This window comes from Eretmochelys imbricata, chromosome 15 (genome assembly GCF_965152235.1).
Source record: "Eretmochelys imbricata isolate rEreImb1 chromosome 15, rEreImb1.hap1, whole genome shotgun sequence".
Lineage (NCBI taxonomy): Eukaryota > Metazoa > Chordata > Testudines > Cheloniidae > Eretmochelys > Eretmochelys imbricata.
In genome coordinates, this window is record NC_135586.1 from 2,242,989 (window position 1) to 2,261,953 (window position 18,965).

General features: G+C 54.6%; 2 protein-coding genes across 6 annotated transcripts in view; one reads left to right on the forward strand and one right to left on the reverse strand.

Annotated features, from left to right (window-relative positions):
- Window positions 1-2,580, reverse strand: part of EWSR1 (EWS RNA binding protein 1) — a 39,694-nt gene extending 37,114 nt beyond the window's left edge. For 2 of the 3 annotated variants that reach the window (XM_077835229.1, XM_077835228.1), the window contains exon 1: window positions 2,462-2,577. In XM_077835229.1, coding sequence (XP_077691355.1) covers window positions 2,462-2,474 — 13 coding nt within the window. In that variant the 5' untranslated portion in view covers window positions 2,475-2,577. Of the gene's footprint in view, window positions 1-2,461 lie in introns of all 3 variants that reach the window. The other variant, XR_013348091.1, reaches the window with a different exon arrangement.
- Window positions 2,581-8,655: 6,075 nt separating this feature from the next.
- Window positions 8,656-18,643, forward strand: RHBDD3 (rhomboid domain containing 3). Of its 3 annotated transcripts, none has more exons than XM_077835193.1 (6): window positions 8,656-8,952; window positions 10,210-10,485; window positions 10,928-11,317; window positions 13,360-13,525; window positions 14,053-14,406; window positions 15,843-17,268. In XM_077835193.1, the coding sequence occupies exons 2-6, from the start codon at window positions 10,332-10,334 to the stop codon at window positions 15,949-15,951; spliced, it is 1,173 nt and encodes a 390-aa protein (XP_077691319.1). In that variant the 5' UTR covers window positions 8,656-8,952; window positions 10,210-10,331; the 3' UTR covers window positions 15,952-17,268. The 3 variants fall into 3 exon arrangements, with proteins under 3 accessions (XP_077691319.1, XP_077691317.1, XP_077691318.1); XM_077835191.1 differs by lacking the exon at window positions 15,843-17,268 and adding an exon at window positions 18,224-18,643 and having other exon boundaries at window positions 8,663-8,952; XM_077835192.1 differs by having other exon boundaries at window positions 8,666-8,952; window positions 17,132-18,360.
- The last annotated feature ends 322 nt before the right edge of the window (window positions 18,644-18,965 follow it).

An 18,965-nucleotide genomic window follows, 5' to 3' on the forward strand; every position in this document is an offset into this window, starting at 1 on the left:
ACACAATTTTCAAGAGAGGCACTTTTGCTTTTACTCTAACCAAATACTTAATCCTACTTGTTCTGTGATCCCAGCAACATAACATGCTGATGAAAAGTTGCTGAAGTGCTAACTCTATTTTCAAATGTGTACCTTGCAAAAGATCTTTAGTCATGTAATTATATTAACAAAACTGTTATTCAGTCCCTCTTTTTGCTAAAATGGGGATGTAAATACTTGTAGATATACACCCTAAAACGCAAGACAACTGTTTCTAGATCTTGGAATTTTAACACTTTGGTGTAATCACTTACTCCTTGGTCTGAAAAAGGGGCAAAGATCAGTCTCTCTCCTCAGCAATTCATTTGATGTTAAGCCAGAAAGAAAAAGCACTATACTAGCATTAACTGTCAACCCCTAATTTAAGATAATTTTCCTGATCTATCATCAAGTATGAATATGTGTTTTAAGAACATCTATGTAGGTGGGGCATTTGCCATTGGAAAAATTACAGGTGTACAGAATCATTAGTGATCTTAGAAGGGCAATAATGGGAGAACTGTGCTCCCACCCTTTCAGATCATCCCCTCTTAAACAAGGTCCTTAAAGACAACCCTCAGACTCTCAATTCTAAACTACACCAGCAGCTGTTCTGACTCATGCAGAGCCAGACATTCTGTACTTCCAGGTTTGCAAAGCAGTTAGCACTAGTTAGTGAAGCTGGATTCTAAACAGCAAAGTTGCCAAAGTGGGGTGAGAAGCAGTAAATTTCGAACATTACACAGGGGATATTAATGTAAATGTTACTTAAGAATGCACTTTGACAACAATACAAGATGGGACTTATAATGCATAATCTAATGCCTTGTAAATTTTGTACCAACAGAAACATGCTCTCATTCCTTAGCCAATTTTCTATATTTTAAAGACATCCTTAAAAATAATTTGTTAAAGCAGCTTTAAAGGACTAGAGGTGGTGTGGTTTTTGCATTTTGTTTTGGTGCAAAACAGGATATACAGATTAGGTAACAGATGTTGAAGTACACAAGTGTTCTCATTTTTGGCAATAAGCATGCAGAGCACTTAAATCTAAAGAGTTAAATGAAAAGACATCTCATGTCAAGTAAAGATTTTCTAGGAAACTAATTGTCTAGTGAGCCCGAACCTCCATTACCATACCATAGTTCAAACTTTCAATGGTAGATGCCTTTTAACACAGAACATCCATTTTACAACTCCAGCCTCAACAGGAGAGAGCAGGCTTTCATTATAATTAGCAAAAACGAGGAGTCCTTGTGGTACCTTAGAGACTAACAAATTTATCTGGGCATAAGCTTTCCTGGTCTAGAACTCACTTCATCGGATGCATGGAGTGAAAATACAGGAGCAAGTATAAATGCATGAAAGGATGGGGGGTTGCTTTAGCAAGTGTGAGGTCAGTCTAACAAGATAAATCAATTAACAGCAGGATACCAAGGGAGGAAAAAAAACTTTTGAAGTGGTAAGAGAGTGGCCCATTACAGACAACTGACAAGATTATAATTAGCACACGTCTACTGAACACTGGAGTTCTCATCAGTTTTTAGGCTTATGAAAATGACCCACTTCTCCTTCAGGAAATTGCTTACGGTCCATTTCGTTTTGCTTTGCTGAATACAGCCCACTTCAGAGCCCTGGAAAGATAAGGCCAGCTTTTTAAAGGCATTTAGTTGCCAGTATTTGTATCCATCTGGCCCTAAACCCACCGGGTGGCAGTACCCAAGAACTCTCCGTGGCCTCGGCCCCACAGGGCGGCCAATCCTGGGCAGGGCAGAGGCCCCAGGGCGGAGCTGGACAAGGGGGCGCCGCGGCTCCAAGCTGGGCCGCACCAGCTCCCTTCTTAAGTCTCCGCCATTTGCCACAAGCGGCCCTGCCCTCGGGCGGCTCCATTGTCTGAGTGCGGGGCAGGGCGAGGCCGAGTGTCTGGCTAGCCCCACGCAGCCCTCCCCGGGGGCACGGAGGCGGCTGCGGGAGAACGAGCCAGGCCCGACGCGGGGAGGCGGCTCTGCCCAGCGGGGACGGCGCAGCGGGCCCCGGCCGAGGCCGGGGAGCGGATCCCGCTCCGCCCCCCGTGCGCAGAGAGCGGGGTAGGCCCCGCAGCCGGGCCTAGGGAGCCCGCGCCGCCCGTTTGACCGTTACACAATGGGAGCGAGGCCCAGGCCCAGGCCGCCCCCCGCCCGGTGCCCCCCCACCCCGCCGGGCCCGCCCGCCCTAACCGCCCGCCGTCACACGCGGCCCGGAGAAGCTTCCAGAACCCCCCCCCGGCGGTCCCGGCCTTCCGCGGGAAGCGTCTGTGGCGGGGCGGGGCCCCCGCGGCCCCAGGCCCATCCGCCCCGCGCCATCCCCACGCGAAGGGGCCTCGCCCCCGAGGCTGGGGGCCAGGCCCGGCCCGAGTCTGTCTGTCGCCGGGTCCGGTCCGGCCCGGCCCGGCCCCGCCACTCACCCGTCGACGCCATTTTCTCGCTTCTTCCTCCTCGTTCTCTCAACGTCCGTCTGGTCCCTCTGCCGCGCGCTCATGCGCAGCCTTTCCAACCTCGGCTCCTACCACTCCAAATGGGGGGGACCTAACTACATTTCCCCTCCCCACCGTCCCGCCTAATCCCAACTCCCCTCCGCACGGAGACTCCCTCCCCCAGTCAGGGAGCACAGACCAGTCGGGAGCCTGCCAAGGGAGGCGAGAGGGGCCACGGAGTTTTATTTCTAGGCATTGCTCCCCTTTGGGGTGAGGAATGGTTCAGTCCACCCCAGTTAGGGATCGTCGTTCAAGAGACACTCTAGGGAAACGCAGCATAGGCCTCAGAGGTTGGGGGAGGGTCTGGGAGCAGCTAGCAGCCCCAGACTCGTCGCTGGTTGCCGCCCATGGGGGGAAATGCGGGGACGGGGAAGAGCTGCCATCACAGATTGTACTTATTGAAATGACCCACGAGTCCTATCTTGGCTTAAAATCACATTACACAACATTGTGTGATGTCATCATGTCGTCACAGGTAGCTGTGGGGTGTTGGTGTGATGTCATCTGAGGGAGCCATAGCATGCTGCTGTGATGTCAGTGCACAGAGCTGTGGGAGAACTCACTGAGTGAGCTAGCACGATGTGAATACGTAGATTTGGGCAGTGATGTTTTGACACAGCATCTTAACGTGTGAATTATGCAACATCATCACAGTTTATAGATGTTTCATAGACTTTGAAAGTGATTTGGGGAGCTGTGACGCAGGAGGCCCAAACTCTGTAGCAGAGCTGGGTTCAAAAGGGCTAGTGGGAGGGACGGACTGGGGCAGGAGCTGAATGGCAGTGGAGGCAGGGTCTCATGGGGACAGGGGGGGGGGAGTGGCTGAGTGAGGGTGCAGGGACACATAGGGATGGGGCAGATGAGCCTGACGGAATGGGCGATGCTAGAGTCAGCCAGGGTCTGCATGGGGGAGGCTCCCTAACTCCCTAACAATCCTCCCATCCCTAAAAAAAAAATTGTTCCATACCTCCCACCCACACCCAACAACCCTCCAGATTCACTCCCAGGCTCCTGCCCAGCAAGTACTTCCCTCTCCATGAGCTCCTCCCTTAGCCCTGACTCCCCCAAGCCTTTGCACTGCTTCTGAGAGGTGCAGGAAATACGGTTCTGTATTGTAGTTTAAATGAATTATTACTCCACACTCTATATTAATATGCCTAGTAAGGTATCTGTTTGTCAAAAAAACATGTCCTGAAACTTTTTTGTTGTCTGTATTGTTACAGACATACATGCTGACAGGTATTTTGAAATAAATTACCAAAATAATTGAAACTGGCATGATTATATTGTGTTATTTTGACAAATAAAATATGCAGAATTTTTATTTTTTGGCGCAGAATTCTCCCCAGAGTAAAGATTATAAGGAAACATGCATTTGTCTGAAAATGTTCACCCAACTCTAATCCAGAGTCACATAAATAGCTTTCCCCACTCCTTGTCATCTGTCCCCCACTGCCTCCTAGTCTGCTAGCTTCCCACATGGGTAAACACTGAACAACACAAGCAGCCTCTCCTAGAAGAAAATGACCCTCTTTGTATTAGCATTTTTCAGGAAGTCTCCCCCTGTTGCACTAGAACCAGCACAGTATAGCAGGTGAAAGCAATAATGTGAGCAGCAAGAACTGAACTGGGGGTGGACACAAGCATATGCTTTATCTCCATTTTGTATGAGCTGCCATCTTGGGCTTCAGAGCCTCAGCTTTCACTCAAAAATGAATTCAGCTCCCAGACTACCGCACTGGGCAGCACAGCATGGGGAGGAGGTGACCAGCCCTCTGTGGAGGAAGAAGTGGTTCGGGACTATGTAGAGAAGCTGGACGAGCACAAGTCCATGGGGCCGGAGGCGCTGCATCCGGGAGTGCTAAAGGAGTTGGCGGATGTGATTGCAGAGCCATTGGCCATTATCTTTGAAAACTCCTGGCAATTGGGGGAAGTCCCGGATGACTGGAAAAAGGCTAATATAGTGCCCATCTTTAAAAAAAGGGAAGAAGGAGGATCCAGGGAACTACAGGCCAGTCAGCCTCACCTCAGTCCCTGGAAAAATCATGGAGAAGGTACTCAAGGAATCAATTCTGAAGCACTTAGAGGAGAGGAAAGTGATTAGGAACAGTCAGCATGGATTCACCAAGGGCAAGTCATGCCTGACTAATCTAATTGCCTTCTATGATGAGATAACTGGTTCTGTGGATGAAGGGAAAGCAGTGGACGTGTTGTTCCTTGACTTTAGCAAAGCTTTTGACACGGTCTCTCACAGTATTCTTGCCAGCAAGTTAAAGAAGTATGGGCTGGATGAATGGACTATAAGGTGGATGGAAAGCTGGCTAGATTGTCGGGCTCAACGGGTAGTGATCAACGGCTCCATGTCTAGTTGGCAGCCGGTATCAAGTGGAGTGCCCCAAGGGTCGGTCCTGGGGCCGGTTTTGTTCAATATCTTCATAAATGATCTGGAGGATGGTGTGGATCGCACCCTCAGCAAGTTTGCAGATGACACTAAACTGGGAGGAGAGGTTGATACGCTGGAGGGTAGGGATAGGATACAGAGGGCCCTAGACAAATTAGAGGATTGGGCCAAAAGAAATCTGATGAGCTTCAACAAGGACAAGTGCAGACTCCTGCACTTAGGATGGAAGAATCCAATGCACCGCTACAGACTAGGGACCAAATGGCTCGGCAGCAGTTCTGCAGAAAAGGACCTAGGGGTTACAGTGGACGAGAAGCTGGATATGAGTCAACAGTGTGCCCTTGTTGCCAAGAAGGCCAATGGCATTTTGGGATGTATAAGTAGGGGCATAGCGAGCAGATCGAGGTATGTGATCGTTCCCCTCTATTCGACACTGGTGAGGCCTCCTCTGGAGTACTGTGTCCAGTTTTGGGCCCCACACTACAAGAAGGATGTGGAAAAATTGGAAAGAGTCCAGCGGAGGGCAACAAAAATGTGAGCTGTAGCTCACGAAAGCTTATGCTCAAATAAATTGGTTAGTCTCTAAGGTGCCACAAGTACTCCTTTTCTTTTTGCGATTAGAGGACTGGAACACATGAGTTATGAGGAGAGGCTGAGGGAACTGGGGATGTTTAGTCTACGGAAGAGAAGAATGAGGGGGGATTTGATAGCTGCTTTCAACTACCTGAAAGGGGGTTCCAAAGAGGATGGCTCTAGACTGTTCTCAGTGGTAGCAGATGACAGAACAAGGAGTAATGGTCTCCAAGTTGCAGTGGGGGAGGTTTAGGTTGGATATTAGGAAACACTAGTTCAGTAGAAGGGTGAAGCACTGGAATGGGTTACCTAGGGAGGTGGTGGAATCTCCTTCCTTAGAAGTTTTTAAGGTCAGGCTTAACAAAGCCCTGGCTGGGATGATTTAACTGGGGATCGGTCCTGCTTTGAGCAGGGGTTGGACTAGATGACCTCCTCAGGTCCCTTCCAACCCTGATATTCTATGATTCTATGATTTCTATGAAAAAGAAAAAGCAAGTCTGTGTTCTTTACAGTTGTAAACAAACCCCTCAGTAGTGCCTGGAGTGTGCCAGACACAGTAATATCTGCCTGGTGCTGTAGAGAGCCTGAAACCAGAGCTGTGCGAGGTGCGAACTGCCCCATTCCTCTCAATGGCGTGTTAGCGCAGAGGATTACAGGTTACCTATTCCGAGGCTGTTAGCTGTTTCACTGCTGATCAGAGAAAGGAGAGCGAGGAGCTGCACAATCTCCTTTGAGTGACCGCTCAGTTTGGCTCTGGGAGAGGGGGCGCTTGGCATTTATTTTTTTTCCAGTGGAAAAGGAACCACGCTCAAGGAGCCCAGCTGAGCCCTACTGCAGGGGAGCCTGTCCATCCCCACAAAGGCCAGCAGAGTCCATGGGTGTAGCTGGACCCCACTCAGCAGAAGCCTGGCCTGAGAAGCGCTGCAGAGGCATTTCATGTGATACTCACATATGCAGCCCTCCCTGTGGCATGCCCACAGCCCAGGTTGCATGGGCTGGGCTGCAGGAATGACCTGCAACTGAAGCTCAGTGGCCTCTCTCTTATTGCACCCCCTGCTGGATCTGAGCAGGGAAGGAGCAGCCAAGAAGAGGCAGGAAGAGAAGGTGTGGGGGGCTCAGTGCTGGCCCCAGCTCTTCCACCCAGCTGCCACCCAGCCCCTCCCCACCAACCAGCTCTACAGACTACCATCCCTCCCAGCTGCCCCCAACACTCGGACACAAACCCTCAGCTCTCACAAAGCCCCCATCTTCCTCAGACGTCCCCCAAAGTCACCCCCCAGCTATCTCCTCCACACACCAAGCTGTCTCTAGCTTCTTCCCCAAGCTATCCACCTCCCACCCCCAGATACTCCACAAACCTATTTCTGCATTTCCCTCAGCCAGATCCCCTATTGCTTTCCTTGCACACCACAATCCCCTCTTCTGGTACCTCTATCCCAAGCTTTCCCTGCCACTGAGTTGGACCCCAGCTTTCCCCTCCTGGAACCCAGTCACCGGCCTGGACACTTCTACAAATCCAGTTCCTCCAGCCAGACACTCCTCTGACAGCCACTGTCATCTTCCACCCACACCCCCCCCAAATTCAGCTCCCCAGATTCTCACCACTCATATACACCCTGGGCACTTCAGCACCCATTCAGCTTACGTATCACCCAAGTTTTGTGCAGCTCTGTGCTCTATCCCCTGCTACTGCTCAGAGTGGGGTATACTAACCTTATGCCAAAGCTTATGGTCATGCCTAAATTATATGAAAATCATGTAATGAGCTAAGAGATATATGTGCAAATTTGCATAACATCTCTGTGGCAGGGCACTGCTAGGGAAGCCCTTAATCAGCTCTTGCCGCCCCAGCCCCAATCAGGGGGAATGGATTGGGGCTGGGTAAATAGCCAGCGCTTGCCTGGGAACTGCCCACACCTGCCAGCCTCATTAGCAAGAGCTAAAAGCTGGGAGGAAGTGGAAGGGAGCGGGGTAGAGACCAGGGGGGAAAGGCCTGGTGGAAAGTTGGTTGCTGGTCAGGCCAGGCCAAGCAAATAGCGGGAAACTGGTGGTGGGAATGGACACCAAATAAAGAGCACAGGTGTTGCACCAGCTTACAGCGTCCCTGAGACTTTAAGGAACGGGGCCAAGGGACTAAATCCAATGGGGTGCAGTATGCACCCTGTTACAATCTCACTTGAGTAAAGCTGTAGGAATATACTAGTGACCAGGCTGGTGACTGTGAAATGTCAGGCAGGTTAGAGAGGCTGTAGAAATAGAAAACTCCATGAGAATGGGGGATTTCAACTATCCCCATATTAACTGGGTTCCTGTCACCTCAGGAGGGGATGCTGAGAGAAAGTTTCTAGACCTCATCAATGACTGCGGCTCGGAGCAGCTAGTCCTCGAACCCACCAGGGGAGAGGCAATTCTTGATTTAGTCCGAAGTGGAGCACAGGATCTGGTCCAAGAGGTGAATATGGCTGAGCCCTTTAAAGAAGCTGGCCCTGTTGATGAATTTCAGAGGGGCTGAGCACCCACTGATTTCAATGAGGCCTGGCTACTGAGCACCTCTGCGTCTTGTACCCTAATATTCTGCATCATGGGCCTCCAACGTCCAAGTCCGTTGGGCCCCACGCTTGTGTTTTGGGTCACAAAATCCAATGGCAATAGCAATATTTTATTAGATTAAAAATAAACGAAGAAAAGGGCACATTGCAAGGCCGGCTCAGAGCCGAGGTCCCGCTTGCCCGGATCCTGCCTGAGCGGAGCTAGGACCCAGTGTTTCAGGGGCGGTGTAAGAACCTCGGGGGAGCAGAGGTGGGGTAATCTGCCCCTGCCCTGGTCTGTGGCAGCGAGGCCTTGAGCCCTGAAGCGTGAGGTTTGCCACCTCTTCCCCCGTGCGGCTGCTCGGGTGGGAGCCTCCCTGCAGCCCAAACGCGGCGGTGCCACCTGGACCGCAAAAGGGACCCGACCGAACTTTTCCGCGTCCAACGCAAACGGGAGCGAGCAGCCGAGACCAGACCGGTTCCTTTACAAACCCTTCCAGCTCTCCGCGCGGGGCAGGGAGACTTGCCGGGGAAATGCTCGCATTGGCCTAGAAGGAGCAAAGCTCCAGGGCCCCCGGCCAGCAGGGCCCATCGATCAGCCGGCCCGGCGCCTGTCCCGCGCGGGCCAGAGCCGCCCGCACGAGCTCCGGCAGCGCATCGGGCGGAGACGCGCCGCTCACCCGCAGGGTTCCGCTTTCCTGACGCTCCCTGGCCGGCCCGGCGCTCGGGCGGAGAGGACATGCCGGGCGGGGAGCATGGCCGGGCTGCCGCTCCCGCCCCGCCCGGGCCCGGGCCCAGCGCGTCCTCCGCCCGGTGAGGACACGCCGCCCCGGGAGCCGCAGGGCACGCGGCCTGCTGGGAGCAGCGGAGCCGGCTCCCGCGCCGAGCTTGCCCAGCAGCGAGCGGAGCAGCCCGGAGCGGTAGGAAACGCTTGGCCCTGCTGCCCCGGAGCGGACCTCGGTGCGGAGCGAAGAGCAGCCCGCGGGGAGGCGGGCACCCGCCCTTCCTTCCCCCCCCCCCAGCCCGCGGGGAGGCGGGCACCCGCCCTTCCTTCCCCCCCCCCCAGCCCGCGGGGAGGCGGGCACCCGCCCTTCCTTCCCCCCCCCCCAGCCCGCGGGGAGGCGGGCACCCGCCCTTCCTTCCCCCCCCCCCAGCCCGCGGGGAGGCGGGCACCCCCCCTTCCTTCCCCCCCCCAGCCCGCGGGGAGGTGGGCACCCCCTCCCTTCCCCCAGGCCCAAATACAAGTGTCCCCTTTATGTCCCCCGTTGGGCATTGGCGCATGGGCCCTCAGGGACGCCATCCTACAGGCTGAGAACCCACGGACCCAGACTTGGGTGCCTTCCATATGCCCCTTGCAGCAACAGGGACCCAGACAGCCAGGGGCTGGGGAAATGAGGCCATGAGTTATTGTTTGGGGTGGGGAAGGGGAGGCTCCTGGCAGTCCGGTCCTGGCACTGGAGCAGGGCACAGGCTAGCACGTGAGCTGCAGGGTTTGCAACACAAGGCTTCAGAAAGAGCAGCCACCTGCTGTCCTGAGTTTGAGGCCAGCTGGGCGGTTCTCCCGCCCCGGGGCAGTGGGCACTGCAGGGCCCAGCCGGCTGTGAGCTGACTGCCTCGCGGTCCCTCCTCTGTAGCATGAGTGGCTCTCGTCTGTGGTGTTGTCTCACACAGTTGCAAGCGCCTGGCAGGCTGGTAACTGCTGTGAGCGATCACAGTTCACACCTCGCTGCCGGGCCACAAAGGAAACCAGTAGCCCTGACCCTCAGCTCAGGACAGAGTCCACACAACCGCATGGCTACATGGTCCTCTCATCTGCCTGCAACTCACACGCTGACAAGGATGGGTGCTGGATATGGGGATCCCTCCTGTAACAGCATTGGGTGCCAGGGTGCAGCCTGCCAGGCACAGGGCTCCGAGAGGGCAGCATCTTGGAGACGGTCCCAGCTCATGTATTAGGGGCCAGGGTGAAGTTTGGGCAAGCTCCAGGCTCCTTGTTTCCTTGTGTATTGGGCATCAGGGGACACACTGGGATGCCCTGGTCAGAGCTCCCTGCTTCCCCATAAAATGGATCCCGGGGGGTTGTCCTCACCTGAGCACAGCCTGGGGCAAGCATCCTCATTGCCCTTATATGGTTTGCTTGTGTATTTGGGAGACTCAGTCCCCCCTTCTCCCCACAGACAGTCCCCGAGTCTGAGAATTTCCCAGGCCCTGGTTGCCTCTGCCTGCCTTGCCAAGTCCCCCGAAATCCAGGATCCCTCCAAGAGGACCATGGTGTAGCTGTGTCTCCCCTCTCAAGGTGATGCTGCCCAGGAGGCACCGAACATGGATGCGGGGACTGGAGGGCCCCCCACTTGCTTCTGTTACCCTAATGCTGCTTCTTGGCATCTTTTGGCTGCTGGGGGTTTGTGAGAATCTGTCCTTAGCGCCAGCCCTGCTGTTCAGACACTTCCAAGGTGGGTACCTGTCCCGCCCCTACCCCCCTCCTCTTGCCCACCCCTCAGATTGTAGCCTTGCTCCAGGGCTCTCACTCCTGGTGCCTGGCTGTTTAACAAGTCACTGGTGGGAGACTGGAGCATCCCGCTGGGAGCAGAGAGGTTCCCCGTCTCTTGCTGGCGGGCTGGCTGCACTGAGCTGGGAATGGCGCGTGCAGCTCCAGTGTCGGCGAATCCTGCGCAGGGACTGGTGGGGCAGGGAGAGGCCCTGGGGGGCTTTCAGCGTGCTGTGAAATGAGACCAATGGCTGCTGCGTGCAGGAGGAGAGGACCAGACCAGACCAGACCAGACCTGGTCAGGCCCAGGCCTGTGCTAAGTCCTTTCCCAGCGCTGGGCTCCCCGAGGAGGAAGGTAAATACAGAGAGTCCCACAGTAACGGGTCATCCCTCACTCTTCTCCCCAGTGTATCGCCTGGCCACCTACTGTCTGTGCCACACGGATCCCGCCCTCCTGCTCCTCAACGTGCTGCTCTTCCCTGTGCTGGGCTGGCGCCAGGAGCGGCACCAGGGCACCCTGCGCTACCTCCACGCCTCCCTGCTCAGCGCGGTGATCTCGGCTGTGCTCTACCTTGTCCTGGCTGGGCTCTGGGCGCCTCCCCCTGCTGCTGCCAGCGGCTACACCCCGGTCCACCTGGCCATGCTGGGGCGCCGTCTGGTGCTGAGGAGCAGGGCTGGGGCCACGGGGCAGGCGCGTGCGGTGGCCCTGCCCTGGCTGCTCCTTGCATTCAGCCAGCTTCTCTCCCCCGGGTGCCCCTTCCTCCTCCACCTGAGTGGTGCGCTTACAGGGCTGGCCTGTATCCTCTGTGTGATGGGCAGGGTGTTCCCGGGGCCTCGCCAGCCTGGCCCGGTACTGACTGGGCCCTGAAGAGGGGCACGGGTATCCCTGCAGATGCTGCAAGCCAGTGTGATCAGTTGGCCTGTGGAATGGGGTCCCCAGGGAAGGGGAGGATGCCCCTGGATAACGCTCCAGTGAACAATCCTGCCCTGAGAGGGACTGGGTGGGACTCCACCGGGCTTTGCCACCCCTAGATATTAGGTGCCTCAGTCCTGGAAGTGCACCAGCCATTTAAGACCCGGCTCTCCTGACCCTAGCTCAACCCCAGCCATTGTCAGAGCCGTGTGTCATATCTCTCCCAGGCCCACTGTCAGCGCCCTAAGTGAGTCCAGTTCTGCTCTAGCTGGCAGGAGAAGGGATCATAGAATATCAGGGTTGGAAGGGACCTCAGGAGGTCATCTAGTCCAACCCCCTGGTCAAAGCAGGACCGATCCCCAATTTTTGCCCCAGATCCCTAAATGGCCCCCTCAAGGATTGAACTCACAACCCTGGGTTTAGCAGGCCAAAGCTCAAACCACTGAGCTATCCCTCCCAACTAGGGGCCTCTTCCTCCTCCACCAGCAGCCTCACCCCACTCCTCAGAGGCATCAGGGCCTGCTTGTTGGGCAGCTTCCTAGCAATCTGTGTCCCAGCCTCGTCGGCTGCCACCCCTCTGCCTGGCCTGCAGACTCCTAGCCCTGCTGTTGCAGGTCAACTAATTAGCCACAGCTGGGGAGGTAGCGACTCGCCCTAGTGACAGTGCAGAGGGGGGTTTATATGCCCCATCACAGGGCCAATGGAGCCAGTGGGTGCAGCCTGCAGCAGCTGTGCCAAAGTCAGCGGGGACTAGGCAAGTATCACACGCGTGGAGCTGGCAGCCGGGAGGTTTGCAACGCATGTGTATTTTCGGTGCCATGGCGGCAGCAGGAACAGCAAGTAACAATGTCCAGCAAAGCAGCCCCCCCTCCTCCCCCAGGCCTCCCAAGCCAGGCTGCAGACTCGGAAGCAGGACACTGCATTCAGAAGGAGTCTTCACAAACAGAAAGGCAAGAAACTGGGGAATATTCCACTCAGCCTCCCCCAGATGTGACTCTATGGAAGTCAGTGGTGGGTGAGTGCCTGGGGTCACAATTCAGCCATTAATTCTTTTAAATGAAAGCTAAGATTGTGGAGAAAACAGTCCACTCCACAGGAAAATAGCTAAGGCCCCAGATTGCCCGCTCTGGAAATGGGATATGGAGCCTAGTTTGGATGCTGCCCTGGCTGGGAGGGAGTGAAAGTCCTTCCCAACTGATAGCTTTTCAGTGGCCTATGTGAAAGACGTTTGATGAGTCTCAGTCCAGCTCTTAGGGGTTAGGTGTCCCCACATCACAGAAACCACCATGCCAACAACCACTAATTGACCCTCTTGTCTTGGCTGTAGAGGCTGGATTCTTCCTTCCCATCTCTCAGCTCAGGGCAGAGGCGCATTGTTGGGTAGGAAGCTGGCACGGCTGGTATATTTTTATTAGCTTATGGGTTTGGTCTCCCAAGGTTGTCGTTCCACCAGCACTAAACACCAGTTAATATCTCAGTGAAAAGGAGCGAGAGCCCCCCAGAAGCTTGGTGATCTGGCTATCCCACGCCTCTTTAGCACTGAGTGCCTGGCATCCATTGCATGACCTCAGACACTCTCCTTTCCGTGAGCTTTCTCCCGGTGCCCGTCTCTGGCTCATGCTCGCAGACCTTGGCACAACCTGATGTACACGCTGATCGTAAAGTAACCATCCCTGGGGTTTGCGGTTACTCCAGGGGAGTTTTGCCCAGCTGAGGGCAGCATTATTAGGCACCTGAGCTCTGCCTCTAATGTGGTTAAAACGAGCCAGTCACAGGTGCCATCATCTTTATGGAGATTACAGATCCCAACATGCCTTGCAGACCCTTGGGTTATTTGGCTCCTAGCTAGCCAGGCTGGGGACCAGGAAGCATCCCCAGCTGGGGCCAGCAGCAGACGTTTTCCTTGACCAGAGGAACTGGTGGCAGATTGGTCCAGGGTCTTGTCGTGGCTGGAGCTGTCGGAGAGGCGCCTGGAAGTGCTGCATGATGGGACCGTCTGCAGGACACTGGCGGGAAGCAGATTCGTCCGCTTTATCCTGTGCCCAAGAGGGGGGATCCTTCCCACAAGCCATGTGGCCAGCACCAGGGGCAGGTACGTGGGGTGGCTCCAGGCTGGCTGGGGTTCACTGCATCACTATGAGAGATACCATCAGCTTACAGCCCCTGGCTCTCCCCTTATGCCCCCAGGCGGGCCTGGTGTCCCACTGGTTACTGCTGTTTATCTCCCTCCCTCAGTGTCCCAGCAGTTAGTGCTCTGGACTGCCTAGCAGAAACCTGGCTGGAGATGGCAAGGAGGGAGGGTCACCCACTAGCAACCCCTCTGGTCTAGTACTGCATAGCAAGGAGTCCTGGGGTGGGATGTCGGCTGACCCAAAACCTCCTCCCCCGGACACAGGGAGTCTCCTGTATCACTGTTTTAGGGTCTGGCATCGCCAGCGTGAGAAACATGTCCCTGCTAGAGTCAGGGGGCACTCCCCAACCCCAATGAAGGAAAGGAACTCCCCCCCACAACTCCCACTCAATTGGGGGACACCCTGGCTGCCCTCTGTGGTGGGTTAGGAAACTGCTCCCTCCCGCTGTCTGTTTGGACTCTCCTCTGATTCCTTCTTTGATTCCCAGGTCTCCAGGACTCTCTGCCCCCTCAGCCCAGCAGTGTTTCTCGGGGGGCCTTTCAGACCAGTCCTTAGCCATGGCACCTGCTTCTCCCTGGGCTGCTGAAAGACCTAGGTGCTGGCAGGGTTCTGGGATGTCATACCCGTCCGTCCCTCTGGCTGGCTTCCCAGATCTCCATGGGGGCCCTCCCTCATGGGACAGCCCCAGCCTGCACTCTGGGGCATCACTCTTGGGCCCGGGAGAGGTCCTGCTGGATGAGCAGTTGCTGCTGGCCGGGATCCAGGCCTCCCTGAAGGACGCCAGCCTGGAGGCTGCCGTGGGAGGAGTTCAGCTTTCCAAATCCTCCGTCTCCTCTCTGCGGTAAGGGGCATGGCGGGGGGAGGGGGAAGGTGATGCCTGGGGGATGGAGAGGGAGGCACCCCTTAGTGACCAGTGTGGAGCAGAGGCCAGATGCTTCAGCCCACTTGGCTTCTAACCCAGAGCCAAATTGGGGGGCTCTTTGGGCAGCACCCACTGAGCCTGAGAGCACAGCGTGGGCTGCCCTCTGGTTCCCTCCATCTCTGCTGGCTGCAGCCCCTGGTGCAGCTTGTTCATGCTTCATGGCTCCCCCCGCCAAGGTCCTCTCATGCTGACCTGGCCAGATTGGGCTAGCTCAACCCTGCTGAGTGACAGCTACAGGCAGAGCATTGCACATGAGGAGCTGTGGAGTCTCGGGCCACCTGATGGGCAGGCAGGCTGCTGTCTGCGCCATTGCATGTGTGTTTGTTGGGCATGGACCCTGCAGGAGTGTGGGCTGCCCACCAGCAACCACAGAGCCATCCACATCAAACAGGCCTGAATTCTCCCCACCTGCCCCTGCTTTCCCTGCCCAGCCCCATGTCCCCACCCACAGTCCAAAGGTTTCTTCAAAAAAGAACTAGATAAGTTCACGGAGGATCAGTCCATCAATGGCTATTGGGCAGGGATGATGTCCGTAGCCTCTGTTTGCCAGAAGCTGGGAATGGGCAACAGGGGATGGATAATTTCATAGAATCATAAACTTTAAGGTCAGAAGGGACCATTGTGATCATCTAGTCTGACCCCCTGCACAATGCAGGCCATGGAATTGCATCCACCAACTCCTGTAACAAACCCCTAACTTATGTCTGAGCTATTGAAGTCCTCAAATCGTGGTTTAAAGACTTCAAGGTGTAGTGAATCCTCCAGCAAGTGACCCTGTGCCTCATGCTGCAGAGAATGGCAAAGGCCCTTGGAGGGTTTTCGCCTATCTGCCCTGGGGGAAAATTCCTTCCTGACCCCAAATAGGGCGATCAGCTAAACCCTGAGGATGTGGGCAAGACTCACGAGCCAGACACCCAGGAAAGAATTCTCTGTAGTAACTCAGATCCCACCCCATCTAACATCTCATCACAGGCCATTGGGCATATCTACCGCTAGTAGTCAAAGATCAATTAATTGCCAAAATTAGGCTATCCCATCATATCATCCCTTCCATAAATTTATCAAGCTTAGTCTTGAAGCCAGATATGTCGTTTGACCCCACTGCTCCCCTTGGAAGGCTGTTCCAGAACTTCACTCCTCTGATGGTTAGAAACCTTCGTCTAATTTCAAGTCTAAATTTCCTGATGGCCAGTTTATATCCATTTGTTCTTGTTGGTACTGAGCTTAAATAATTCTTCTCCCTCCATGGTATTTATTCCTCTGATATATTTATAGAGAGCAATCCTATCTCCCCTCAGCCTTCTTTTGGTTAGGCTAAACAAGCCAAGCTCTTTGAGTCTCCTTTCATAAGACAGGTTTTGCATTCCTCGGATCATCCTGGTAGCCCTTCTCTATACCTGTTCCAGTTCGAATTCATCTTTCTTAAACATGGGAGACCAGAACTGCACACAGTATTCCAGATGAGGTCACACCAGTGCCTTGTATAACGGTACTAAAACCTCCTTATCCCTACTGGAAATACCTCTCCTGATGCATCCCAAGACCGCATTAGCTTTTTTCACAGCCATATCACATTGGCGGCTCATAGTCATCCTGTGATCGACCAGTACTCCGAGGTCCTTCTCCTTCTCTGTTACTTCCATGTAACGCGTCCCCAGTTTATAGCAGAAATTCTTATTATTAATCCCTAAATGCATGACCTTGCACTTTTCACTATTACATTTCATCCTATTACTCCAGTTTACAAGGTCATCCAGATCTTCCTATATGATATCCCGGTCCTTCTCTGTATTGGGAATACCGCCCAGCTTTGTGTCATCCACAAACTTTATTAGCACATTCCCGCTTTTTGTGCCAAGGTCAGTAATAAAAAGGTTAAATAAGATTGGTCCCAAAATTGATCCCCGAGGAACTCCACTGGTAACCTCCTTCCAGCCTGACAGTTCACCTTTCAATGTGACCCGTTGTAGTCTCCCCTTTAACCATTTCCTTATCCACCTTTCAGTTTTCGTATTGACCCCCATCTTTTCCAATTTAGCTAATAATTCTTCATGTGGAACTGTATCAAACACCGTACTGACATCAAGGTAAAGTAGATCCACTGCGTTCCCTTTGTCTAAAAAATCTGTTACCTTCTCAGAGAAGGAGATCAGGTTGGTTTGGCACAATCTACCTTTTGTAAAACCATGTTGTATTTTGTACCAATTACCATTGACCTCAATGTCCTTAACTACTTTATAATCAAAATTTTTTCCAAGACCTTGCATACTGCAGATGTCAAACGAACAGGCCTGTAGTTACCCGGATTGCTTTTTTTACCTTTCTTAAAAATAGGAACTATGTTAGCAATTTTCCACTCATTTGATGATTACCTGTTCTGTTCATTCATAGAATGTCAGGGTTGGAAGGGACTTCAGGAGATCGTCTAGTCTGACCCCCCTCCTCAAAGCAGGGCCAATCCCTAATTTTTGCCCCAGATCCCTAAATGGCCCCCTCAAGGATTGAACTCACAACCCTGGGCTATCCCTCCCCCCCGGGGCACCTGGTATTGGCCACTGTCAGAAGACAGGATACTGGGCGAGATGGACCTTTGGTCTGACCCAGTCTGGCCGTTCTTATGGCCTCTGTTCCCCTCATTCCCCAGGCTGCAGCAGCTGGAGAGGATGGGCTTCCCCACAGAGCAGGCAGTGGTGGCCCTGGCAGCCACGGGCCGAGTGGAGGGGGCCGTCTCGCTGCTGATCGGAGGCCAGATCGGGGACAAGGCCGTGGTGACATTGGAGAGCAGGCCAGCCTGCCGTGAGCATCTGCTTCCCACAGAGCAAGCCGTACCCACCACAGAGTAAAGGGCTCCAGTAATTAACAGCAGAAATAACGGCCCAAAGCTGAGCCATCGTGTTTGAGATCACCAGGCCCTTAGGGAAGGAAGAGAGCAAAGCCCATTACTGGAAGCACCATGAGCTTGGGGGCCTGCACCCTCTATCCGAAGATGTGGGAGTCCTGTAGGGCTCAGCTCCAGGCCTGGGCTCCCTTGGGAACAGCTGTGTGAGAGGATGGGGAAACAGGAGAGGTGAGGCCGGTTCTGAGCTGGGTGCTGCAGGGAGGAAGAGCAGTTGCATGACTGAGGCATGGCTCGGGCTGTGCAGAGGAGTCACATGCAGCATGGTGCCTCCTACCTTCTCCATCCCTTCTCTTGTGCCAGCCCCCACAGGCTCCGGCCTCTTGTTTTCTGCCTGACCCATCCCTTCCTTGGTAAGGCTGTGCTAAATTTTAACGTGAGTTAGCAGCCAGGCTAGTACAGGCCATTCTGGTCCTCCCAAATGTTTGTTCCAGGGCACAAGCCTTTATGATTTGGGCTGGTATTCAAGCCGTGTCCTGGAACTCACGGTTAGGGAGCATCCACGCTAGCATGGGCAAATATATTAGCTAATTGGTGACTGAGTAACTGGCATTAGGAAGCACCAGTGTAGACAGATCCTGTCACTAGCTGGGGTTGGGGGTGAGGCCAGCAGTGGGGGCAGGAGCACCGAGGAACTCCACAGCCCAGGGAGCTCCAGGTTTAATGCTGCTGCCGGGGGCAGGGGATGCTAGAAAACAGGCAAGATCCATGCTTGTGTCCTCTGGAGCCTAAACTCTGCCACACATCGCATCGTCCCAGGCAGTCCCATGGCATTCAGGGTGGGGGGTTATGTCACCAGCAGTCTGGGAATCCTAAACAGTAACTGTAACATCCCCGCAGCATGTGGCTGAGCTCCCCAAAGGCCGACTCCCCTGGAAAGCAGAGGGGAGGGCTAGCCAGGGAAAGGTGCCTGCCAGCTCCCATCCCATTGCCTGGAAGGTGGAACCTGCTTTCTCTGCCTGCCCTCTGGTTGGCTTTACCAAGGTGTTGGCTCCTGGACCTACCAGCTGCTGACATGATGGTGCCCTGCCTACATGGGATTCACCTGGAGACCACCAGCATCATCCCCCTTCAGCTGCTTTCCAGCCTTGGTCTATCTTGCCACAGGCTGTGAGAGTCAGCGAGCTCTGCCACCATTGATAGGGGCCCCTGCAGAAGTGCCTGCTGCCCGGCCAGCCGGACGTGCCTGCCTGGGGAGCTACCTGTGGACCCCTGGAGATGAACTGTTGCTGTTCTTTGCTGGAGAAATAAAGTTTCACCAAACCCTGGGGAGGCTGCTGGCTGCTCTCATTGCCTGTGGCCAGGCTTGGCCGGTCGTTTGTTTCCTTCAGGTCCTTCCCTTGGTGCAGCCTGTGGGTGAGGACGGAGTGGGAGCGCCGAGCCTCTAGCCAGCATCCTTCCTGGCTGCAGCCAATGCCCGTCAGCGGTGCGAGCCCCCTGCTCCCCACCCCAGCTCTAGGAGCACAGCCAGACTGCCGTGCTGCTGGAGCTTAGTGACACGTTTTAATGACCTTTAGACCATTTGTCCTGCGGCTGGCCAGGATCACAAGCATACACAATACAAAGGCAGGTTCCCTCCCCA

Excerpts from the sequence above, each read along its gene's own strand:
- RHBDD3 (XM_077835191.1), top strand. The coding sequence starts at position 10,332 with ATGCTGCCCAGGAGGCACCGAACATGGATGCGGGGACTGGAGGGCCCC. Across the intron at positions 10,486-10,927 it reads GCTGTTCAGACACTTCCAAG|TGTATCGCCTGGCCACCTAC; the intron begins GTGGGTACCTGT and ends TCTTCTCCCCAG. Across the intron at positions 13,526-14,052 it reads GTGGCCAGCACCAGGGGCAG|GTCTCCAGGACTCTCTGCCC; the intron begins GTACGTGGGGTG and ends TTTGATTCCCAG.